Source organism: Alexandromys fortis, unplaced genomic scaffold (genome assembly GCF_014885135.2).
Source record: "Alexandromys fortis isolate MF-2015 unplaced genomic scaffold, M_Fortis_MF-2015_v1.1 scaffold_0, whole genome shotgun sequence".
In the NCBI taxonomy this organism is placed as follows: Eukaryota; Metazoa; Chordata; class Mammalia; order Rodentia; family Cricetidae; genus Alexandromys; species Alexandromys fortis.
In genome coordinates, this window is record NW_026067949.1 from 44,139,020 (window position 1) to 44,165,077 (window position 26,058).

The 26,058-nt window shown below is 47.4% G+C and overlaps 1 protein-coding gene across 1 annotated transcript; it reads left to right on the plus strand.

The window, feature by feature from the left end:
• Nucleotides 1-1,229: 1,229 nt before the first annotated feature.
• Nucleotides 1,230-26,058, plus strand: Fam47e (family with sequence similarity 47 member E). The gene is made up of 9 exons (XM_050150266.1): nucleotides 1,230-1,577; nucleotides 6,731-7,073; nucleotides 9,011-9,144; nucleotides 14,694-14,838; nucleotides 15,710-15,889; nucleotides 16,433-16,513; nucleotides 21,319-21,474; nucleotides 23,451-23,528; nucleotides 24,752-26,058. The coding sequence occupies exons 1-9, from the start codon at nucleotides 1,498-1,500 to the stop codon at nucleotides 24,848-24,850; spliced, it is 1,296 nt and encodes a 431-aa protein (XP_050006223.1). The 5' UTR covers nucleotides 1,230-1,497; the 3' UTR covers nucleotides 24,851-26,058.

Sequence of the window (26,058 nt, forward strand, 5' to 3'; positions counted from 1 at the left end):
CTGGGGTCCCACCTGATGCTAGGCGGAACACCCAGTGCCATGCATGGGCCAGCTCAAGGTAGCATGCAAGGCAGTTGAAGGGCTCACCGATCCTGAAGGTTCTGTAACACGTTTCATTGAGGCTGAGAGAGTATTTCTTTATACTGGAGCTGCTCCACCCCATCTCTGTCTACTTCCCTCCCTCCTTTCCTGCTTCTCTTCTCTTACTGGGTAGATGCTGGGCACATCTACCATGGGACACAAGCAGAACACAAGGTACCCGATCAACAGTTTTAAAGACCTGAGACCGGGCAGCTTATCCAGGGGAGTGGTTTTCTTTGGCCCATGCTTCTAGAGGCTGCAGCCTGAGAGATGGTAGCTGTGTGATGAGGGCCTCAGGTTGTTTTTGAAGAGACCAGCTGACCCCTTGGCAGTCAAAGGAGCACTCGCTGCTGTTGCTGAGACCCTGAGTTCAGTTCCCAGCACTCAGGGCAGTGCTGCTCACAGCCAGTGTAATTCTAGCTCTAGGGGAGCCGGTGGCCTCCTCTGGCCACCTTGGGAATATACTTATGGGCAAGGACAAAAGCAGACACATAAATAAAATGAAAATAAATCTTAAAACAAAAGATAATAGTCATTCTGTGACTCTAAAAGAAAGAGCACATGTTCACTGCTTCTGTGTTGTTTAAAGTAGCTTTGTCTGGCTTTTTGCTGTGGTCAGCATTTCTGCTAACCCTTCCCGGTGTGACCTTCTCCCTTCACCTGGGCCTAGGAAGCACCCATTAAGGAAGAGTTTGTGTGTTCCTAGCTAATTCTAGCGTTCAGCCAACCTATGAAGGAGACTTCAGTGGGCAGCTGAGGTAGGAACCCTTTTTCAGGAAATCAGGACTATCAGAAGCAGCAAGCAAACATAAAATAGAAACACATTCTCCCGTAATTGATGTTTACATGAGACCCTGCTTACCAGGCCAGCATGATGGTAACACTGGGTGCATCAAGTGACCTAAAGCTGACGAATTTAAAAACACAAGCGCTGAAAGGGACGCTGGCTGGACATCATTTGGTGGCTAGACACCGAGTACCTGTGAAGGGGGAAGTGCCAAAGACTCTACCAGTTAGCTACTGCCCTCTCTTTACTTCCTCACCCCTCCCCTCCCCCTCCCCCCTTTCCCTTTCTTCTCCCCTCTCTCTGCTTGGCTGCTTCTCCGTAGTAAATATTTATTAAAAAAAACCAACGAACCAAAAATCCTCCAGTCTCTAGTAAATGTCTCCGTAGGAGAAGCACGCTCCTTTCCACCAGGAAAATCTGACTAAATCTAGGCCTGACTCCTTCCCCTCAGGCCAGTGCACTCAAGATAAAGCCAGCTCAGCCCCTGTACTGTCAGACGCCTCAGTTGCTGCGGGGTAGATTGGGCAGGTCTGGGCAGAGCAGGGCAGTGCTGGTCTCCTAGCGACTCGGGCAGCCGTGGGGTAACATGCCACCCACGAACCGGCAGTCGTCCTGCAGCTGGCGACACCATGGCGGAGCGTGGGCAGCGGCTCCAGCTCCCGACTTTGCCTCCCAGGCTGCTGCAGGAGCACCAGAACTGCGGGCCCTGGTAAGCTCGGTGCCGCTGGGGCTCAAGAAACTGCTGTTCTGGGAAGCCTGGATCCCCTGGGCTGGGCGGGGAAGGGCCTTGCTGCTTGGAATTGCCTTTCGCGGTGTCCCCTGTGCCCTTACTATAGAGTGAAAAGACCAGTGCTGGATTCCCTGTCCCCAAAGAGCACAGCCTTTTGGGTTCCTTTGCCACAAGCCCAGGAGAAGTCCTTTGAAGTCCCAGGCCAGATAGGGACACACGGAGGCCTCTAGGGAGTCTGTACTACCTCAGGCCTCTGAGCTCCAGCCTTCAACACACAGTTGGGAAGTAACCAGCTCTTTCAACAGACCCCTGGTTCAGCGCATGGCATCCGCAGTACCTGGAGTCCGTAGCCCTTCAGTTGGAGGTTCTGGCCCAGAAGAACCCTTGGTGGGAGATGTTTGAAGTCCTGGGAAGACAGGACGACTTGGAGGGTTGGTGAGCAGGGAAGAGGATTTTATTTTCCCCTTGCTTGAGAGTGAGTTCTGGTTGGTGAAGAGGGCTTTCAATGGGCAATGAATAGGGCAGCAGGCCTAGAATCAGAAAGGCTAGTAGCTCCCTATGTAGCCTAGGCTCGCCTTAAGATGGTGGTCCTCCTGCTTCAGCCTCCAGAATGCATGATTTGAGGTGTGCCAACACACCCAGCACTCTGGGCTCTTGTTTTCTTACTGTGAAATGGGACATGTTAGTGAATCAGCCTAGCAGGTCCGTGAGGACCCTTAAGTCTTAATACCCGCCCCCCCTGCACTGAAAACCTATCTGCTTTGAAATAATTGTAGACTCGGGGAGATGGCAAATGCCCAAAATCCTACAGAGCCTTCCCTAGTTGCTTCCAATAGCACCGTCTTACGCGTCTACAGCCCGCCACCACGCCAGGAAAGTGACCTTGGCACAAGGTTCAAGTGGTTAAGCAAGACCTCTGCATTTACCAGCTCTCACGTCTGTAGAATTTTCGTATGTATACCTCAAGATTCCAAACTGCTTCATAATCAGGATTAACTACCTTCCCCATTGCTGTGGAAGAAGAGCTCACCCAAACAGAGAAGGGTTGGCTCTGGCTCATCGTTTTGGGAGGTACCGGTCTCTGCCAGTGAGGGAAGTGGGCAGCCCAGGCAGCCTCATACACAGAGGTGAGAACTCTTGGCAAGACTGCATACATCGTGGGCGATCAGGAGCACAGATAGGTGGGAAGCAGAGCAGGAGTTTTACCCTGAAGGCTAGAGAGGCTTCATGTCCCCCAAAGTTCCATAACCTCTGAAAAGAGTGCCACCAACTGGAGACTGAGTGTTTAAACACAAGTACCTGTGGGGGACATTTTACATCAACCAACCACACAGGAACAACCGTGGGACCCTCATTGTCAGTCTTTCTTCCCCTGACCAACGGCAAATCTGTTCCCTAGTTCTGCAATTTTGAGCATTTTAAGAGTGTCACCTAGGGTCTAGAGAGATGGCTCAGGAATTAAGAGTACCTGATGTTCTTCCAGAGAACCGGAGTTGGGTCCCCAGCACCTCCATCAGGCAGCACACAAGTGCCTGTAATTCCAAGTCCAGGGAACATGATAAATAAGTAAAAATAAAAAAATAGTGCTAGCAAGCTAGAATGACATAGGTCATGCTCTTTTGATACCGACTCTTCTCACCCATAAAGCTTGTGCGATCCGTCCATGCTGTGCTTGTGAAGGATTTGTTCACCTGGTTGCTTAGGAGCGTGCCCTGTGGCATGTTTGTTTCTTTATGCACTTGAAGACATCCAGGCTAGTTTCAGTTTTTGACTATTGTGAACGAAGTTTCCACGAACTTTTATGTACATGACTTTGGGAAGAACATATATTTTCATTTCCTTAGGATAAGTGTCAATGTACCATATACAAATGTCTGTGAAAATAGCAAACATTCAGGGGGAAATTGGTCAAGCGAGTTTATTTGTGGGCCTAAGCAGATATGGAGAGTTGAAGTTGGGGGGGGGTAGCTCAGTTTGCAGAGTGCGTACTTAGCATGAAGTTTTGGGTTCAACCCCTAGCACCCTAAACCCAGGTGTGATGGTGCACACCTATAATCGTGGCATTCGGGAGCTGGAGACAAGAGGCTCAGAGTTGAAGGTGGCTCAAGGTGTCCTCTACAAGGCTGGTTTGAGAGTAGGAGGCTGTCTCTCAAAATGTATGAAGAAATAAAGGCAGAAAGAAAATGCAGAGTTCAGCTTTTATCTGTGAGAAGATGGGGTAGAAGAAGGCCCTGCCTCTTACATCCATGCACCTCTCAGAACTGAAAGGGAGTTTAGGGAGACTCAGCCTCTCTCAGGCTTCCTGCCAGTTTCAGAATTCTGAGTCTCAAACTAGTTACTATGCAGTTCCCATTTTGAGACGTATGGCTGTACTAAAACAAAAATATTTAATGTTTTAATTTGTTTAATGATTTTAGGAAGTGCTTGGGTGTTTCAGTTAGTTGTAAATATAGAATATGAGCTTTATGAAGATAGTTATTAACGGAGAGGTTTATTTGCTAGTAGGTAAAGCTGACTGGTTATAAACCCCAAGATGAGATGTGGCTCAACACCCCCATACATTGAGCCGTTTGGAGAGTGATTTATTAAGGACAGGGAGAAACTTTCTGCAAACTCATTTTTTGGTCCTTTCATGTAGATTCTTAGAATGCAGTGAAGTTAAGCTCCTCAAACACACCTGTACATTTATATATGGCGAAGAAGATTCTAGGCTTCACTGGAAACCACTGAGAACCAGGTCAAAATCTCTTGAAATTGAATGAAGATGGTTACAGCAAAGATTGGATTTAGTATAAAACAGGACAGGCAGAAAAGGGCAGACAATAGCTTTCAAAATGCCTGAGGCAGACTGACATTAGTTAGGACCGTCAGCTGCCCGGGTTCCGAGGCCTGCCTTTATCACTGGTTCTGTATTCTAGATCTGGTATCATTTTCCTTCCCGTGTGCCATCTGTCCCTTCCATCTCATCTCTGTGACCTGACTGCTCCCTCCAAGTGGGGAAGGAAGCAGAGCCGCGGGCTGTGTGAAAGTCAGACGGGAGGAGGGATAAAGGAAAAGTAGTCTATGGCTCGCCTGAGGTGAACAGGGGAAGACCACCTGTGGCTCCATGAAACTATGCGTCTAGTGGTCCAAAACTTAGAAAACCTTTGGATTCTAAGGGGACCTGAGATGCCGGATAACGCAGGAGAAAATATAAAAATGATCAGCTCCAGCGTGCGGCTAGCTGCTGTTCACTGCTGCTTTGAACTGCATTAGAAATCCCAGGCCCAGCCGGGCGGTGGTGGCGCACGCCTTTAATCCCAGCACTCAGGAGGCAGAAGCAGGCAGATCTCTGTGAGTTCGAGGCCAGCCTGGGCTACAAGAGCTAGTTCTAGGACAGGAACCAAAAGCTACGGAGAAACCCTGTCTCGAAAAAAAAAAAAAAAAAAAAGAAATCCCAGGCCCACCACCTCTTAACCATAGAGCTTTTTATCTAGAATTTATTTTTAGTGTTTCTAGTCCCCCCTCTATGTTTGAGTATGTGTGTGTGTGCGTGCGCACACGCGTGTGCACACACACATACATGTTCTTGCACACAGAAGCCATCATGTGCATGTGGAGGTCAGAGAACAACTTTTTGGAGACAGTTCTCTCCTACCATGTGGGTCCTGGGATTAGGTTGGGCAGCAGGCACCTTTGCCCACAGAGCTGCCTGTCAGGCTTTGTATACACACACACACACACACACACACACACACACACACACACACACACATGTGCGCACACATACACAAGAGAGAGAGAGAGAGAGAGCTAAATGACACGTTGTGGGCTTCATGCAGTTCATGAACTGTCATTTCCCGGCCTTCCTCCTGAGTTGAAAGGGGAAACCAGGGCTGTCTCAGTTAGGGTTTTATCGCTATGAAGAGACACCACGACTTTAGCAACTCTTATAAGGAAAACGTTTAATTGGGGCTGGCTTACAGGTTCAGAAATTTACTCAATTATCACCATGGCGGGAAGCATGGTGGCAGCGTGCAGGCAGACATGGCACTGGAGAGGTAGCTGTGAATTATCTGGATCGGCAGGAAGCAGGACGAGAAAGAGACACTAGCTTGAGTGTTTGAAACCCCAAAACCTGCCCCCAGTGACACACTTCCTCCAACAAGGCCACACCTCCCCATAGTGCCACTTCCTGTGAGCCTGCGGGGGCCATTTTCATTCAAACCACCACAAGGGCCCACTGAGGGTCTCTGACACACGAATTCATTCAGTTCCAGAGGGGCTGCCTGAGTTACCCTTCTCATCCCCATGAAAGAATACCAACGCAAAGCCACACACGCGGGAAGGATCTCTTTGGGCTCAGGGTTTGAGGTGGAAGTGGCTGTTGTGGTGGGAAAGGCAGGGCTGAGTTCAGGGTGTGGATCCTGCAGCTGGGACTCCACACCGAAAGGAGAATACCAGCGCTTCCTCTCTTCAGTCCCCACCTCCAGTCCGTGGCATGGCGCTACCCACATTTAGGGTGGTTCACCCTCCTCAGCTAGCCCTCCCTGGAAATGTCCTCATCAGTGTGCCCAGGAGTGTGTCTCCTAGGCGATTCCAAGTCCAGTCAAGCTTCATCACAGGAGCTGCATTGCCACTGGGACCCCAGTTCTCCTGCCACACTGCTGTCCCTTGTCTCTGGGAGGGGAACTGGCCTGACTCTTCTTGGCAAACACAATGGATTTTTTTTTTTTGACGTGGCAGAAGTAGTTAGAATAGCAAATGCTTCGATTTACACATGGATGGGCCTTTAAAATACAGTGTCATGGATGGCACAGGTAAGACTTTGAAATAGGGTACTCAGTAAAACAGCACCTGCGGTTAGAATACATGCACTCAGGGATAACTGATGCTATAAGTATGTGTGCAGGCTAAGGTACAGGTCCCCTTCAGAACAGTGGTTTCGCTTAAGCGGGTGATGGGAGCAGGCCCTGGGGACACAGCAGGACACACAAGGATGGGGCTTGCAGAACATGGTTAACTCAGCCTCCTGTGACTGCCTCTTCCTCTGCCCCCTGCCCCCCCCCCCGACAATAGATAGAGGCCAGCCTTTTCACCCCCTCCTCCTACCCGGGTCCTGGGATGCATATCACCTAACTTGTGTCTTCTAGGCACCTGGAGACCCTGCCTTCCAAGAGTTTCATGAAGCCCAAGAAGCTGAGGTTCCCGGGACCTGTGAACAGCCGGCGCTGGGTGTTTCTGAGAGAGGGACTGGATGACTTCAGGAAAGGCTGTGCCCGACACCAGCACCCCAAGGATGTCTCCCTGCCTCATGTTCATCACAGACTTCCCCAAGCTACCCCCAAGAAGAGGCAGAATGGACTGCCTGAGGGGGCCACCCGGTTATCCAAGCTTCCACAGGCGAGGAAGGCATTCCTAGAGGGTGTGGAAGATAGCATGGCCCTGCACCCCCTGGCTCTCTACCCACATCTGGAAGAAGCTCTGCCCCCTCAGGTGATTTGTCTGGCTTGAGGGGGTGCAGTCGGGGGAGGGGCTGAAAATAATTCTTTCCAGGTGCCCAGGAGGCCTTGGGGTGCATGTTATAGGAAAGGAGGTCATAGCCCCAGGTTCCTGTGGAGCCTTTCAACTCACCAGAGCGTCCCACACAGGCAGTTTTGGCTCTCAAACCCTCTTTGTTGACTTTGCCTTGAGACTCTCTAGATACAGGACACCATGCAGGGAACTGCCCAGTCTCACTTAGGTCTCTTTAGCCCAGGGCAAAGAGATTTTTTTTAAGAACTCGCTAACAGATGGACAGAGATGGGAGAATCTGAAGGGCATCGGGAGAGGAGCAGGATTCTCCGTAACCTCCAGGCCAGGCCTGAATAGGAACTCTGTGGTGTAACCCAGCATCCCAGGCTGCTCCTAATCTGTCTTCACAGCCCTCGGCACATTTACCCTGTTTCTATATCTCAAAATGGCACCCAGTTTCCAGCAAGAAAGAAGAAATGGCTATCTTTTTCACTAAGCTAATGATAGTTTTTCTAGGAATGGCTTTTTCATTTGACCTCTGCCATCCACTAGAAAGCTTAGAAATGGTTTCTTACTTGACCAGAACAGCCTTAAACAAATCCTGGGCTGTGTGAGGTCTGAGGAAGAAGGCAGACGGGGTGAGGCAGGAGGTGAGCAGGAGTGGCTCTCCACCCCCACCCCTGCAGCCTGTCCCGGGCTAAACAGGCAAGTCTGGGTGCACCATTCCCTTGCTCAGAACCCGCTTTCGCTCAGTGGAGCCAAGCCCCTGCCTGGCCTTGGGGACCCTCTTATCTGCTGCTCTCCCAGCTCCGCCACCCACCTCTCTTATCCCGCTCCAGCTGCAATTTCTGATCAGTGGTTTTCAACACGGCTTTTTTCTTCCCGGAGTTTCAAATAAAGAGGTGGTTCTACCGCATCTCGTGGCGCATGGCCATGGCACTGGAGCGTGGTTCTCATTCCCCTGTCCGATTTCCCCACCTAGGTTTCATAAGCTTTGTTGTGAGGCAGGGTCCCCTTATGGTGCTGACCTGGGTCTCCAGTTCAGGTTTGACTTCACAACTGCAGCAAAGGGACAACACTTCTTTTTCATGTGATCCCAGAAAAATCCAAACCCAGTCCAGTTTCCGTGGTCCACTTGGTTCACGAGCCTGCTGCATCCCTAAGCTAGACACTGTGGCTCTGGTGTGGTCTTGCAAGAATGGAAGTGAGGTTAGGCCAGCTAGGACCAAGTGGATGGGGGAGGAGGGAGAGGTAGCTCTTGGTCTGTGGGGGCGGGGGAAGGTCATGTGTATGTTGAGATACGTGTGCCTGTGAAGTAGGACGAAGACAACCTCATCTGTAGTTCCTTGGGTGCCAAACATCGCTTTATGGAGACAATGTTTCCTACTGGCCTGGGACTCACCAAACTGGGTAGACAAGCAGGTCTCTATTACTTTAGCCCTAAGATTATAAGTGTGCACCGCACCCAGATTTTCTTTTTTAGCATGAGTTCTGGGGGTGGAACTCAGGTTCTCCTGCTATCAAGGCAAGCACTTTACTGGCTGTGCTGTTTCCCCCAGCTTGTGAGGTGGTTCTTCAGAGGAAAATGCAGACACTGTATCCACAGGGGCACGAGTGATGCCTGAGACACCAGCAGTCAAGAACCACGGAAGTCCAACGAGACACTCCAAGTTCTGGGTCCTTAGGGGTCTGGGGGAGGCTCACAGGCTTATTTCTAGAGGAGACGGAATCCTAACAGCCTGAACACCCAGTGTCCAGGTGACAGACGCCCTGCAGCGCAGTACCCAGTACAAGGCTCAATGAATGACGTTTGAAAAGGAACACCAGAGAAGCAACTTGGTGCACTTTGTTATAGAATTGGGGCCCCCTTTTTTGCAATGCTCACCCTACTGTACCCCAAGTCTGCTTTCTCTTTGCAGCTCTTCTTGCAGGTGCTGGAGGTACTCGACCCTGAGAAGAACTTGGAGGAGACGTGGGCTTATTGTCGGGATACCAGAAAATTAATGAAGGGCCCCACAGAGCTTGAAGAAAAATGTTCTTCTCAGGTGTGCCTGTGAGTACTGCTGACGTCTTTGCCCTGATGAACATCCTAGGATGCTCTTATCATATTTAGAACAATTTTCCTAATTTGGGTGTTTTGTTTTGTTAGTTAAAAAAAACAAAACAAAAACAAAAAAAAAAAAAACCCTCTCAGTCTTATTTAGGCCAGGCAGACCCCCATCTTGTCATGATGCTAAGGATGACCTGATGCCTGATCTCCCTGTGTTTTCAAGACTGGGATTTTAGGCCCATGCCACCACACTGGCCATCTAGAATACTTTTTAAAGAAGCGACGGCAATAAGGATTTGCAGCAGAAGACAAGCCATGGCTCCGGTCGATAAATAAGCATGGCATCCATCTAGCTTTTATTGACAAGAGGATGGCAAAAGGCCTGATGAATTGACTTTATTCTTTTGTACCTCATCCTTGCCCCCCCAACCCCATATTTTTAATAATATAGATGTTGATTGATGTCAGTAAGTTTCAGCATAAACATGGGATGAGATGTGTTTACTTCTGACACTGGGTGAGCTCACTGATGGCTGCTGAAGTAGGCAGGGTGATCTGTAGACCGCAGTGACAAGGATCTCGCTGTGGTTGCATCACTTGCTCTCTGGTATATCCGGAAGAGGGACTCGCCTCACTCCTGCCCTTCCCACTGGAGAGAGAACCTGTGGGGTGCACAAGTTCTTCTCCCTGTCCATGCTGGAGGGAAGGTCACCCCTGGTGGGGACTGAGTGGAGGAATCTGCCAGTTTATGGTCTTCCATGAACAAGTTCTCTTGGACATAAGGCCACGCCCTCCAACGTGGCAGCCGCTTGTCATAAAAGTGATGGTTTGGCTTCTGTCTTCACTGTTTACCTTGTCTCTTGGGTTGCGCAGAACCTGCACGCAGAAGAGAGGAACATTATGCGTGGAGACATAAGCTATGATATAGTAAGACAATAAAGGCAGCATCCATCTTTCACTTTGGGCAGTTTCGTGGTTAACCCTGAAAAATCGCTAAGGCAGTGGCTCCCAACCTTCCTACTGGTGCGACCCTTTAATGTGTGGGTCTTCTTGTTGTGGTGAACCCCAACCACAAAATTATTTCATTGCTACTTCATAGCTATAATTTTCTACTGTTACAAACTGTAATAGAAATATCTGATATGTGAGTCTCCAAAGGGCTCACGACCCACAGGTTGAGAACCAGTGTTCTAAGGTAAGACATTGCACACAAGTGGGCATTGATCACCCACGCACTCAGAAGAAGTCCGGCCGTAATATATTAATATGTTAACATATCATAAAGGAAATGTGTAATTTCAAAGAGGTGAGCTGGGCTGTTAGCATATGCATTTGTTTCCTTTGGCTGCTGGGGAATTTTGACACAAACCTGGTGGCTTAAAACAATGGACATGTTCTTCCAACATTTCCTAACAGCTCTGAGCCTATAGTCTGAAATGACAATCACAGCTGACATCAGATGTCAGCAGGGCTGTGTTCCTGTGTTCCCTCCAGAAGCTGCAGGGAAATTTGCTCCTTGCTTCCTCCGGTCTCTAGTGGCTGCTGGAGTTCCGTGGCTTGTGACCACATTGCTCCAAACTTGAAGACCAGCAGCTTCGTGTCTCTGTCTGGTGTCCTCACGTCGCCTGCTCTTGTGTGTCAGGTCCACCCCCCTCTGTCCTTCAAGGATGCCTGTGATAGTGTGTGTGACCTAGCAAGATAATCTAAGATAATCTTCCAGTCTCAGAAGTGTGGATGAATGACGCCTGTGAAGACTCTTCAAAAGTGGAGAACCCCAAGCTCCAAGGATTAGCACTTGATCTCTTTAGAGGCCTCCATGGCACTCCCAGAGCATGAGGTGACACCACCCCTCCTGAAAACAGGCTCCCTTGGCCAGATACCCTAGCCTTCCCTCTGAGAAGAGCCTTTGAAAGCGGCATCCAAACTCATTCCCTCTTGATCCCACAGCACTCAAGCTTCCTTTTCGGCCTTGTCCTTGGTCAAGGTCACATTGACACCTATTCTGCCACATCAGTGACTTTGCCCATTGTCCTGACAAAATATGTGTCAGAAGCAGTGTCAGGGGAAAGGGTTTGTTCTGGCTCACAGTTCCAGAGGGTACAGTCCATCATGGTGGGGAAGACATGGGGGTAGGGCAACCTCACTGCCAAGGCACTAGGAAGGTACTCCAGGGGGCCTGTTTCCTGAAGCCCAATAGAGAGTAGAGAGCTTGGGGCAAGAGCAGGGTCAGGCTATAACCCTCAAGCCCTGCCTCCAACAGTTTCTTCTACCTTCTTTCCAGAAGTTCCATAATCTGAGCAGCCCCAGCTAACGACCAAGTATTAAATATCTGAGCTTATGCAGTACATTTCCCCTTCAGACCCTAACAGTGATTATACAAGTGTTCACTGGCCACCACACTGTCATCGAGGACACAGTGAAGGCACCAGTCTAGACTGCCCCATGGGTAAGAAAGGTTTAATTGGGCATCGAACTGCCAAAGCTATCTCTGGGTCGGCGGGTGCAGAGAGAAGAGCAACATGGTGGAAAAGCAAGTGGATTTGATGCAACAGCAAACAGGATGGGGGCTCTGAGCTGATGCAGGCTGTTCAGATGGACTGGGAACTAGATGTCCTTGCCAGAGGGAGTCGGCCTTGGGGTTCCTGATCAATAGAAACTGAATTTCAGCCTCTGTATACCTAATAATCTTTCTTTTTACTTGGCCAAAGTTCTTCTGTTTAGGACATTGTCACCAGCACTGTCATTTGGGGCAGGGGATCTGTGTTTCTACCGCACTAGCACACACCTGTTTCCATAGCAACTGACACAACTGATGACATCATCTTTCCCTTTAACACTATTTCCTTTTTCCTTCTGAGACAGGGTTTCACTCTGTAGACCAGGCTGGCCCTGTGGCAATCGTACTGCCTTCCCAGTGCTGGGATTACCGATGTGAACCACTGTCTTCCTTTAGCTTCTAGAACATTCTTTTTCCTCGCTTTCTCATTGTCCTCTCTTTGATTTCCTTTGAGTGGTTTCTCTATTCATCTATCTATCTATCTATCTATCTATCTATCTATCTATCTATCTATCCATCCATCCATCCATCCATCCATCCATCCATCTATCTATCTATCTATCTATCTATCTATCTATCTCTACCTATCCATCCATCTATTTATTTATGTTGAGACATGGTCTCCCTATGTAGCTCTAGCTGTCTTTTATTTGTTTGCTTGTTTTGATTTTTGTTTGTTTTAAACCTTGAAGTACTTCAGTTTCTGTACATTCACACCCAAGTGATCTTGGCCACTTTCAAGTGGACAATCCAGGATTTGTCCTTGGGCCTGTAGTTAACACCAGGGACTGTACAGATGGAAACCACACTCTTCACTTCTCTCTGTAGTCCTCCTCTGCCTTCCACAGCTCAGGAAATAGTGAGGACTTAGTAACCAGTTGCTTCCAGAACCACAGCAATCTGCCAACAAATGGTCATTGTGAAATATGAAGCACTCTATTTTACTAGTGTTATTAGTAATCCTAGCATCGCTAGCCCTGCTAGTCTGTTCCACTGTCTCTTGTCTGTATCATCAGAATAGCTAATTTGTGTGGTGGCTCTGAGAATAGCCCCCATAGATTCATATATTTGAGTGCTCAGTCACTAAAGCGTGGGAAAGGTTAGGAAGTGTGGCCTTGTTGGAGGAGGTGTGTCACTAGGATGTTTCAAAAGCTGACACCAGGTCCAGTCTTTCTCTCTCTTTCCCTCCCCTCCCCCCTCTCTCCTTTCCTCCCTCTCTCTCCCTGCCCCTCCTTCTGCCTCTTGCCTGTGGATTAGGATGTAAACAAGCCCCAATTAAATACTTTATAAGAGTTGCTTTGGTTATAGCATTTCTTCATCACAATAGAACAGTAACCGAAACAACTGGTTTCATGGCCTACAAGCCTAAACCCTCCTTTCATTCTCTGTGTGTGTGTGTGTGTTTCTACCCTGTTTTAGACAGGGTCTCTTGATTATTTGCAGCTGGCTTGTGAGCTTGCAGGGAGTCTCCTGTGCCTGCCTCCTCCCTTCGTGGGAGATCACTGGGATTACAGATTTGTGCTGCCCACCCTAGCTTTGTGTGCTTTCCGAGGATTCTGAGGATTTGAACTTGGGGCCTCATACTTGTGCAGCAAGCGCTTTACCCATGGAGCCATTTCCCCAGTCCATTCCCCTCTTTTAAAAATTAAAACAATTATATTTTCATTTACTTTAGTGTGTGTGGGTTATGTGCGTACCCACAGTGTACACCTGGAGGTCAAAGGACCACTTGTAGGAGTTGGTCCTCTCCATCTTCAGCGTGGGTCCTGGGCATTGAGCTGAGGGGGTTGAGGTTGGGCTAAGGTGCACTCAGCGCCGAAGCTGTTTGGTTCTGAAGTCTACTTGTCACCAGAGCAAACCCGATCGTCTCACACACTTGGGCATCGTTCGTGTACTCAGCCTTCCCTTGCTGCTTCCTAGTGCAGACGAAAGTCACACTGGACTGCACGTGCCGTGCATCCACACCAAGGCTGTTGCCCGGTCTGATATTTAGCAGGTCTAGTGCTTTCCTCTTCCGGGTCTGTGCTCAGTGTCATTTAGCGGAGAGACTTTCTCTGCAGAAATGAGATCATTTTCTGCAATCCTCTCCAGCCCTTCCCCCATTTACTTTCTCTTTATCTCGTTCCTGAGTATCTGGCATATGCTGGTCTGCCTGTCAATCTGTCCTTCTTGCTCAGTTGAAGGCAAGTGAAGACAGCAATTTTGGTTATGTTTACAGTTGAATACTGATTCCTAATGCTTCATCTCCAGCCCATATTTGGTGCTTAGGAAGTATTTCTTAACTGAATGGAAGACAAGTTAATCTGTGGATATCTGAAGAAGATGGTAGGTTCAGAGAATGCCTCCCTCAGGAAGGGATATGAAGCTAGGCTGTAGCTCAGTTGTTATGAGTGCTTGCCTAGTTCACACAAAGTCTTGGGGTTAATCTCCGGGACCAGCTAAACAGAATTCAGAGGCACATGGCTGTAATCTAAGTATTTATGAGGTGCAGGTGGGAGGGTCCAAAGTTTAAGGTTCTTGCTCTACTATGGTGGACCTCAGCCTTATGAGTTGGATATTGGGAGACTGGGTTTGACACGCTCAGACTTACATTCAGCAGTGAGCACTTGGCCTGAAATTTAAATAAAGAATTGGGGATTGGGAGAATAGATAGACAATGCAGAAACGCCAGTGAGAGCCTTTCACAGTAGTACAGAGAAGCAGACATCGATGGGCTGGATGTCAGAGATTGTAGTGGCTCTAGATGGCACATGTTAATACATGATACTCATAACTTTGAGTGTCATGACCCTGGATCTAATGTTCTTAAGCTTTAATCAGTATGACTAGCCATGACACACTTGTATTTCTAGCACCGATGGGGATATGTGATCTTTGACCATGACCTTTTAGAGACCTTGAGAAGTCTGATCTCATTTCCCAATGATACCAGTTGAGACTCACTTGGATTTATTGAACCTCATCCTTCTTTCTTTGATAATCTCATTGTCTTTAGCCCCAAAAAGATGGCAGTGTCACATTCAGGCCAGTGGCTTTGTGAAGAAAAGCCAAGTGAAGTGAATTCTCTCTATCAAGACAGTTTCCTTCATGACAACGTGCGCAGAGGGGTCCGAGACTTCTGTGACTGGGCCAAGGCTCTTGTAAGTTAGCGGTGACTTGTAACCAGTGGCTGTGCATTCATTTCCTGGCTGTCTAGTCCCGAGTAATCACACAGAAACTTATATTAACTACAAACTTTCGTGTTAACTACAAACTGTTTGGCCTACTAGCTCAGGCTATTATTAACTAGCTCTTACAGCTTAAGTTAACCCATAATTCTTATCTATGCCTAACCACGTGACTTAGTACCTTTTCTCAGTACAGCATTCTCATCTTGCTTCCTCTGTGTCTGACTGGTGACTGTGTCTCTGCCTTTCCTCTTCCCAGAATTCTCCTAGTCTGGTCACCCCACCTATACTTCCTGCCTGGTTACTGACCAATCAACGTTTTATTAAACCTATAAGAAAGACAAATCTTTACAGTGTACAAGAGCATTATCCCACAGCATTGACTCCTAAAGCTACAGTTGAGAGCCCGGCTCAGTGTGTTAGAGTTGCACTCCGTGCCTGCGGGAGGCCCTGGGCTCAGACTCTAGGGCTGAAGAAACACACCAAACTCCCCGTCATTTCTGGTAAACATCGTCAGAGTCAAAGTCTCAAGTATCCCCGCCCCCCCCAAGACATGCCGGAAGTCATCGCCAAAATGAATTAAGGCTGCATTGTACCAGTGTGAGGTCTGGTGGGGAGAGAGAAACCTTTCTCCAACAAGGCCGAATCCAGGGCTTTCTGTGTGGACCGTGTGTTTGTGTCAGAATTAATCCCCACAATTAGGGAGAGGATGCCTGCACCCTGCTACCCACGGCACCGCTGGTCCGTAGTATTGTATAGGACTGTTTGACTCCCACGCCTTCCCTCATTTCTGCTGGAGATTCCTCTGCCTGCCCTCTGCTCACGCCTTGCCACGTCCTTGCAGGGAAGTTCGCCCCTGGAGGAGGAGTTGATCCTGCAGCAGTTTGACCTTGACTGTCACACCAGAGGCGGCTGTGCTGTGCTTCCTGCGAGGAGAGCCGAAAAGCGTTCTGTCCTGAGCCAGCTGCAGGAGGCAGAGCTGTGCCATAAACCAGACCGTGAGAGGCGACTCCGGAGAGCACAGGTGACCACAGGAAAGCAAGCCGAAAATCTAAGGGAACTGAGTTACGTTAAAAGCCTTACGTGCTCTTGAAGTCTGGCTCTCTGGGGCTCTGGCCTTTTAAAGCCGCCCTCTCAGGATGTTATCGTACTTAGTAAATATTTGATTAGAGGATTGATATTTGATATCTATGATAGTGGTTCATGTGAAGAGGACATACCGTTTTGGAACTATTACCGACTCTCCACTTTCAGAGAGTCTTTTAAAGTGTTTCCTATATTAAAACTGTAACATCTAATGGGAATATTAATGAATGCTTATTATTTATAACCAAGAGTAATACAATGATTGTGAACACTGTAAATCTTATGCCCAAAGAATTCTTATTTGAATCGAATTGACCACACATTGTTAAGCATTTTTAAAACACTTTTTAGGTGTATGTGTGTGTCTGTGTCTGTGTATGGATATATGCACATGATGGGAGGTGCCTGTGGAGGCCAGGGGCGTTGGATCCCCTGTAGCTGGCATCACAGGTGGTTACGAGTCTGTGCCAACCTTCTGCAGGACAAACCCTTCATCGATGGTCGACGGTCCCTGAGAGAACATGGCGGGTGCTGGAACAAACCCCCGTCCTCTGGAAGAGCGGTGAGTGCTCTTAACCCCTGAGCGGTTCTCCACCACAGCTCCTTTCGGGATCTCCTTCTCCTCACAAACTTGGAAGCACGGCTGAAGAAAGAAGAATTGCAGCAGCGTTTTGAAGAGAAGTGACATGGGGAGCCCCGACGATGCAGTCTTTTTAACTTTCTGTTCCATTCCAGTGTAAATAAACACGCATGCCTCATTGTGTGAGCGAACAACAGTGCCTGTGTGAGCCGGGAGTGTCTTCCTCAGAGTCAAAAACAGCACATTATCTCTAATTAGCTCAGAATTACCTGTAATTTTTTCTTCACACGTCTTACCATGTAGTTTTCGTTCTCTGAAGAGAAAAACAGAAGACTTCTCGCAGGGCGAGGAGATGGCGCGGTAGATAAATTGTTTGTTGCATAAACAGAACAAGCTAAGTTTAAATCTTGAGAACTCATCCAAAGCCAGACATGGGAGCACACGTCTGACACTTCAGCTCCTACTATGGTGACATGGTTGCATCAGGGGTTGGGGGGATTCCCAGAAACTCAGAGCCAGGTAGCCTGGCCTCTCAGCAGTGAGCAACAGAGACCCTTCCTCAGCACTAACAAGTGAGGGCTGGCGCAGCGCTGTCCCTGTGCCCTGCACGTGTGTGCAGAAGCATATACACTTCCACTCACACACATGCTTGCACAACACTCTCACATGTGTGCACACATACACACACACATGTGTTTAGTGGGTGCAGATTTCTAGGTTCACAGTTTTGGCCTTTACTTCAGTACTACGGAGCTGTTGCTCCACTGTCTCGACTGAGTTATTTCTGATGAATCTTACGAGACGCTTGACCTCTGCTTCCCAATGTGGCTGTTTTCTTCTGTCGCTTTTAGATGTTTCTTTTTATCAGTGGTTTTGAACATGCATACACACACATGCACACACTCACACATGAACAAACTCATGCATGCACGCACTCACCCACACACATACACACACACACGCACACACTCACATACCGTTCTTTTCAGACTTATTGTGCTAGGAGTTCCCTGAGCCTCTTCGACTATTGGACTTATAATTTTCATGGATTTTTTTTTTTTGCTTTTTAAAATTACTAGTATATACTATTTGTACAAAATGATGGATGTGTTCTGACATTTTCACACATGTGTATAATGTTCTTCTTTCGTGAACTTTGAAGAGAAATTTGACCATTAGTTCTTCAAGTCTGTTTTTGGCTTCTCAGTGTTTTTCCTGCATTTGAATGGCACATGAGGAGGCTTGATGCTGTGTCCCAGCTCCCTGCTTCTGTTCTGTGTTTTTCTCCTTTGTTCATGTTTTTCTGTCGATAGAGCTTTAAATTCTGTGATTTCTTTCCCTGAAACATCGGTGATTTTGTCTCATGATTACAATGTTCATGTCTAGACGTCTGATGGGCGTTGGCTCTCCATGCCTCCACCTATTCTTTTGGAACACACGAGGTCCAGTTTGAGAACCTGCTCTGATGCCTTTTTGTCAGAACCCTGTGTTGCTCTGTGTCAGTTCCCATGAACTCACTTATGTCCTCGAGATGCGCCATGATTTCCTGCATCGCTCCATGTCTGCTGGTTTTCTGAGTGGATGCTAAGAATTATGGGTTTCACCGGAATGAGTGTTCGGGGCACTCAGGCATGTTTATAAATATTTTTGGAATTTGTTCTGGGATAGAATCGAGTTATTTAGGAAAGTCTGGTCTTTGGGGATCTTGCTTTAAAGATTCCTTGAGAGTCTCAGGCTGTGTATTTCGTAGTTCTGAGCAAGAACTTCAGTGTGTTCTTCCGGTCCTGAGAACAGGAGGAAGAGGCAGCTGGCCCCAGCCCTGTGCAGCTACCAGGCCCTTTCCCTCTGGTGCATTTAGCTGGTCCTTCCCCTGATCTTGGGGGGTTTCCTTTGCATGTGCAGAGAGGGGACAACCACCTCCCCCCACCCCACCCTCTGCAGCCCGTGTCTTTTCTGTGCGGTGGGCTGTAAACTTCTGCTGCCTGGGTATCCTTGGGCTCCTGATCCCTCTGCTCCCTCAGTCCGGTGAGTCCCTTGGGCTGCTTCTGGGCTTCCCTCCCCCTCCCTAGGGACTCTATGTAGTCAGCAGGCAATTATGGCACTTATTTTGTTTGTCCTTTCCTCCCAGGGATTACTGTCCTGGTTACTGAGGCCCAGTGTCTTGCAGGCTAATTTTTTTTCCTTTTTTTTTTTTTCTATGCTCCAAATGCGGAAAGGAGGAGAGAAAGTCAGTCTGTATTCTGGAAATGCAAGTCCCCTCCTTTAGTTTTCTACTCCCCAGTTCTCAGCACTGCTGTACTCTGCCCCCTGTTACTCTTTAAATCTGTTTCCTCCCCTCCCACCGTAGCTCTGCTCATGTGGTTGGTCCGAAGTCCCCCTTTCCCTGCGAGGATCTCCGTCTCTTTTTAGATGAGGGCGTGTGTTAATTTTGCTGTGGATGTCTTTTTCGTCTAGGTACATTGGTTGAGATTATCAATAGGACATTGGTTGATATTATCAATAGGTACATTGGTTGATATTATCAATAGGTACATTGGTTGAGACTATTGTGTTCTTATTTTCCACCCCTCTTAGCACTGTGTGCCCTTAGTTTTCTCTTTTCTCTTCTCTCTGTTTGCCAGTTCACCTGTCTGCTTATTCACTCACCCAGCAAACATTTCTGAGCATCTGTGTGTTCAAAGGCGTTGGTAGCAAATGACACAAAACTGGAGGAGTACTTCATGCACTCAGGACTTACGGTCTAGCAAAGTCAACAGGCAAGTGATTAACTGCAACAGAATGTCGTCTCATGCATACACATTAAGAAGAAATGACCGATCCAACAAGCATAGAGTGTGGGCAGTTTCAATAAAGGCGTCAAAGAAGAAAATTATGTTGTGTGGAAGCATGGAAGATCATTAGTACATCAGCAACCTCGGTTCTTCAGCAGGGCCCCACTTCTGTCTCCACTCTTTCACCCCATGCCAGTTTCCCTTCTTTTAATTCAGCAGTTCTCTGAACCCTTCTCCCCCTTACCCCAAGGATATTTGGCAATGTTTGCAGATGGCATTTTGAGTTGTCCTAACTCAGCGGGCACCACTAGCATCTCAAAGATAGAGGCCAGGAATGTTGGTTGTTAAATATCCCATCGTGAGGAGGTCAGCCACCTCACCTCAGCAAAGAATGATCACATCCCAAATGTCAATAGTGGCAGAGTTAAGAAACAGCACTGTAATTTAGCAAATATTTATAGAGCACCTGCTATGTCCTACATGCCGCCAAAGCTAGGGAGGTACAGTGGGGAACAGCCTCGAAAGCTTGCATTCCAGGGGGCGCAAAGAGATGCAGACAATGAAAATATACAAAGTATATCAGGCAGTGGCCAGTGCTGCCGTGAAAACTGGAGCAGGCGAAGAAGCCAAGGTGTGATGTGAGGCTTGCAGATTTTTAAATTGGGCGGTCAGGGAAGATACTGCCAGAAACAGCAGAAACTGGGCATAGGAAGGACTATGTAGTGAGGCCCCAATGCAGGAATGTGATGGGCAGGTTCTAGAAGGGGGAGGGAAGTCAGGATGCTTGCAGAGAGTGTGCTAAGTCTAGCCCTAGGAGGGGCTGCCCCCATCAGCTGCAGTGTTTGATGTTTTAGATAGACGGGGTAACTCCCGAACGCCCCACACTTTCCATTACATAGTTTAAATGCGGATGAGAGGAGCCGGGGAAATGGCGCTGCTCTTCCAGAGGATCCTAGCTGGTTCCCAGCACCTAGTAGTTCACAGTTGCCTGTAACTCCAATTTCAGAGAAACTGATGCCCTCTTCTGGCCTCCTCGGCACCAGTCCTCATGTGTACACACACACAAAATTTAAAGCAAATCTCTAGTATATATGGGCCTAGAGGAATGGCTCAATATTTAGAAGCATTTGTAGCTCTTGCAGCGGGGACCTGGGTTCAGTTCCCAGCACCCACGTGATGGCTCACAACTGTCTGTAACTCTGGCCCCAGGGATCTAACGCACTCCTCAGCCACCACAGGCATTAGGTACATATGTGATAGGTGCAGGCAAGTGTTCATGCATGTAGAATAATCGTGAAAACATGGAGGTGAGGACAGACCCAGAACTGTGCGTTCACCATCTGTGTTCCACCCAAGAGTCGTCTGTTTGTGATCAGGCAGCCTGCAGCACTCACTGTGTCTATGGCATCTGGCTGGGAGCCATCCTCGGGGCACAGCAGTGGAAGGAGCAGAGAAGACAGTGAGACCCACTCTTTCTCCGTATTTTCTCTTTCCATTAGAGGGGCAGAAGCATGATCCCTCAGCATAGTGTGGGGCCTGGTGAGTTTAACTGCAACAGTTTGGGACCTTGAAAAAGACTCCAGTGCACCAAACTGTTCAGGGTGAAATATGTGATTTTCACCTGATTTCTACCCGCTCTTATGGAGTTAGAAATCTGTTATTTCCACTTTGATGATCAACTGATAACTTAAGGGGTATGCCCGTGAACTCGCAGCTACTGAGAAAGGGAAAGACTGGATTCAGGCCTAGATCTGTCTGCATTCAAGGCCATGTTCATAGGCTTACTCTGTTTTCCTAATTATGAATATGCATGCTTCTTTTGTAACAAAAAAAATCAAAGCACATTGGAACTTTGTAAAATAATTGGCAAGGACCAGCTGTAAATTCTAAGCAATGGCCCACTTTTCATAAGACGAGCCTTAGATTATTGTTAGATTATTGAAGCGATCAACCAATCAATAAACAAGGAAGTACTGTCAACTAACGACCCAGGAATTACAATGTTACCTTTTCTAGAATCCTCATAGGCCAAAGCGGGTGAAGATGAGGTACGGAGCCTGGTATCTGAAGACCAACTTGTGGAAGAAGCAAAGAGCGGATGAACCTTTGGTTGATCCCAAGATTTCACACAAAGCTCAGGATGCTAACTTTGAAAAGCATCTTCGGGAGCAGGTATGTACATGTGTGCTGAGATTTGGTTGTCTGAGTCACGGATGATCGCTGCCTGGTTGGGCACAGAGGTTCCCCCAAAGTCCCAGGGCATATGTATCAAAGTCAGAAACAGGAAAGGCAAGATGAGTTATGTAGCGCATGTGGTGAGCAAGACTTGAATTCTGTCTTCATGGTAAGCACGCTGCCTCTGAACTGAGACAGCACGCCTAACGTTCTATGTTTGAGACAGGGTCTCACTGTGTAGCCCTGGCTGCCCTAGAACACCATATATAGACCAGGCTGGCCTCAAACTCAGAGATCCTCATGCCTCCACCCTCAGCCATTATTACCATTTTGAACAATGTTTCTATGAATGAATGTTTAAAGGGCACGTGGCCAGGTGGAACCCCCACAGTGTTCAGAACTGGTGTGATATCGTGAAGTTTCAGGTGACTAAGGGTGGAGCTTGTTTCCTCTCGGCAAGAGGTGATGATCACAGAAGCAGGACTGCCCTTGGGACGTTTCATTAGAATCCAATCGTCACATCACGGAAGCTCCAAGAGAGGGACAAAAGCTAAACACTTGGAGGTGATGGAGCAGCAAAGCCGCACCACCATGCCGAGGCCCTGCTCTTCCGCAGATGAGCGGTGTGCTCAATCTCTTGTGCACATGCATCTGCTAGAGCAAAGGTCACCGCCGTTGCTCTGGAAACAGGGAGGTGTTGACACAGTCTCCACCAGACTCTGATGAGCACATTTGTGGGCGGCTTCTCATTTCCGGCAGAGCGGGATGTCTCCAGACACTGGGTGGGAAACCCTGTGCAGATGTGGATACTTCATTAGAAATTGCCTATCAGGCTGCCCTGCAGGTCAGAAAGCTCAGACATATGGCGGGTGGTCGTTTTTCTGTTTCCTTGTGCTGGGTATAAAAAGCTGTTTTTTAGGAGTGAGGTGTGCCGTAACTCTGTTAGCACAACATGCTTGAATAAACTTCAAAATAATCTAAATAACACTTAGAACTCTGAGTGCGTGGTGTAGGAGTGCCCAAATGTATAATGTAATTCATAACTAATATTTTATTCTGACAGCGAAAAACTATGTATGGTATCTGTCAGAGTACTTATGGTCAGTTAATGAACAAGTAATATCTTTTCTATTTGGGTAATGTGGTTGGTATAATTATTACAGTGATGATTATTCATTAGGAGATCTAGACACAGGGAGGAGTCAAAACGACAGAATTGTTCTACGGCAATCTTTTTGGAGCATAGTCTTGCATATGTAGTCCAAGCTGGCCTAGAACTCATGATCCTCCCAAGTGCAGGGATGACAGGTATGTTGTACCATGCCTAGCCCGCCGTGGTGTTGATCAGTCGCACTTTCGTCGCACCCTAGGGACGGTTGAGCCAGTGCACTGCAGGTGTGGCTACAGCGGTCTGTCAGTGGGGGACACCAGTCTTACTGAGAACCCAAGAGTCTTCACTGACCGGCTGAGTTTGGGTGGTGAAATGAGCTGAAAGAGTTGAACTGCAATATGTGGATTTCTACACCCACTCTTTGAGTTCAAATAAATGTCAAGAAAAAAAAATCAAAAGGATGCTTGACTATCCCGAGGGTTTGGAACCAAAGCAAGTCTGCTTTTGATTATTGTGCCCTTTTCATTAAGCTCTGTAAATTGTGGGGCCACTGGGATGGCTCATTTGCTTCCCTAACCAGGTAAATGTAAAAATTAAAATCTCTAAGTGGTGGATAGATTCTTTCATCAGTTTCTAGATCTAACAAGTCAAAACTTTTCAGCTGCTGAAATCTGTTGCGTATCCTTTATACAAGTGTAAGAAAATAAATGGACGATAGGTTGAAATTAGAAGTCTTTGAAAACCCCCATTCCTTAGCTGATAAACCTCAGAGTGAGAAGGCAGTGCCCACAGGGGGGACTTCACAGTGGGGGGGCGCCTCACAGTGGCTTCCACCTATTTCTCCTTTAATCTGCTCTTTTAGGTGGAGCTGCTTGCAGGCCTACACGGAACTGTGGCCTTTAAGGACTTCATTCTAAGCAGGGGTTACAGGATGCCCAGGGTGAGTGAAGAGCCGGTTTACAGAACCCTGCTGAGGGCTTTGAAGAAGACTGTGGGGATGAGAAGTACCCTAACATAATCAGAGAGTCGTCTCCCGGCACCCTTAAACCTCAGGAAGGATGCAGCCAAATAAAACAATGTTCTGAGCTGGGTGCCACACACCTTTAATCCCAGTACCTCAGAGGCAGAGGCTCCTGGCTCTCTGTGAGTTCAAGGCCAGCCTGGTCTACAAAGAGAGTTCTAGGACAGCCAGGGCTGTTACACAGAGAAACCCTGTCTCAAAAGCAAACACAAACAAATTCAGCATTGCTTTCCAGACGGAGCCCTTTGGTCTGTCTTCCTGATGTTTCGAAGTCCACTCTCCTTGGCACCAAGGTGCACGGAGAAGAGGTGCAGAGTGCGTGCCTTGCACAATCTGTTACTAAGACACCCAGACACCCAGTGCGCCCAAACAGCTGGACACTAAGCATAAGGGACCAGAGTCTTAGCTAGCAACAGAAGAGCTCTTCACCGTTTGCCATCAAGTCCCTCAGGCTCTGCAGAAGACAAAATAGCCAAACACTCAGGTTGTTAGAACAAGATATCAGATTTCTTTTTCTTTCTTCTCTCTTTTTCTTCTTCCATTTCCCCCCCCCCCCCGTCTCCCCCTTGTTATTGTTTTGAGATAGCGCCTTATATAGATATAGATAGTCCAAGCTAGCCTCAAAATCACTATGTACCTGAGCCTGGCCCTGAACTTCAGAGCCCCCTGACCTGTCCTCCAATTACGAGCTGTGTAGGTATATGCCGCAACGTCTGCTTGGATTTCTGTTTTCTGAGGGACAGAACTAGTGGTGACTGATGTTTAATGTCAAATAAATGAACACATTGAGCATGCTCAGAACCAGCCTGGCTTTGGGTAAATTTAGAGCATGGGATGGAGATTTAGGATTCAAACACTCCATCGTAGAGTTCAATGGAGTGTCTCCTTTAGCTCTGAGCGTCAGTGATAGACCACTGGCTAGATTTCCTCTATACTCTATGTATATACTCTATTCATATGCATTTGATAGCTGCTTGATCTGCTTAGAAAGTCCACATAAGTTTATTTATATATATTTTTATGTAGAGTATGTAAAATATGCTTATCTTCTACCAGTCAGTGGGTTGCCTTTCTGTCTTAGTGACAGTGTCCTTCAGCAAAAGCTTTCTAATGAAGAGATTCTCGTTTTTTTTCCCCTGTAGTTCCTTGAGAAGATATATGCTGTCGAGAAAGGTAGATCTGAAAATATTAAGACTCCTAAGAAACTCATGCCAACAGCAAAGCATCCTGGGAGAAGATGAGGCAGCTTTTATTGACCGCATACTCGGGTTTTCTTCCATTATTTTAATTATTAAGTAGGACATGGTAAGTGCCCATGCAGAAACTTCAACCTGGCAGCATCTATAAATATAAAACCCGACACAATGTTTCTAAATGGCTTTAATAGATTTTTGTATTATTTTTAGTTATGTATAGTTGTTTATGTCTGCATGGGGGGTGTACACATGAATGTAGGGGCCCTCAGTGGTCAGAACTGGTGAGTTCCCTGGAGCTGGAGTTACAAACAGTTGTGAGCCACTGTGTGGGGGTTGGTAATTGAACCTTGGTCCTCTGGAAGAGCAGGTGTACTCAACTCCAGATTGAGCTCTCCAGCCCCTATCAATCAATGTCTTGTCTATTTGTTGGCTTCTTCAGGCAGAGTCTTGCTCTGTAGCGCAGGCTAACCTCTGATTAGTCACCCCGAACCCCAGAGTAGCCTCTCAGGGGCTAGAGTTGCAGCTGCCCACCAACATCCGTGGCTTAGCATTTTGTGTGTTACCAACTATGGAATCTAAATTCATGTAGAGTCTCCTCAAAGTTTTGTGTTATGAAAATTACATAAGTATATTAGTTCTTTGTAAGAATAAAATCATAAGTAAAGGCAAAATCGCTCTATTTTTATTGTTATAACTTTGAATGGGCTCCTCTTTTCTCCCTTTATGTTATTATTTTCTTGCATTTTGAGTTAAGCTAACTGAGATGTTCTTTCTCTCTTGTTAGGCATGTTAGTCTTGCTAATAAATGTGTACTTGCGATGGAAGGTCATAGGTCAAAAAATTTAATGGAAAATTAAGCTAACATGCTTTGTTACTTTTTAAAGATAAAAATTTATTCGTGTATGCATGTGGCTACTCTCAAAGTCAGAGGAGTCTGCCGGATCCTCTGGAGCTGGAGGCCCAGGTAGTTGTGTGTTGTGTATGTGGGCGGTGGAAACCAAATTTGGATGCTCTACAGGAGCAGCAAGTGTCCTGAACCCTGAACTATCTCTCCAGCTGCTACATTTTATTACTTTAAAAAATTATTTTGTGGGGGACGGGGTTGGAGAGCTGAAACAGTGGTTAAGAGCACTGGCTGCTCTTCCAGAGGACCCAGGTTCAATTCCCAGTGCCCACGTAGTGGCTCACAAACATCTGTAACTTCAGTTCCAGTGAATCTGATGCTCTCTTCTAGTGTCTGTGGGCAACAGGCA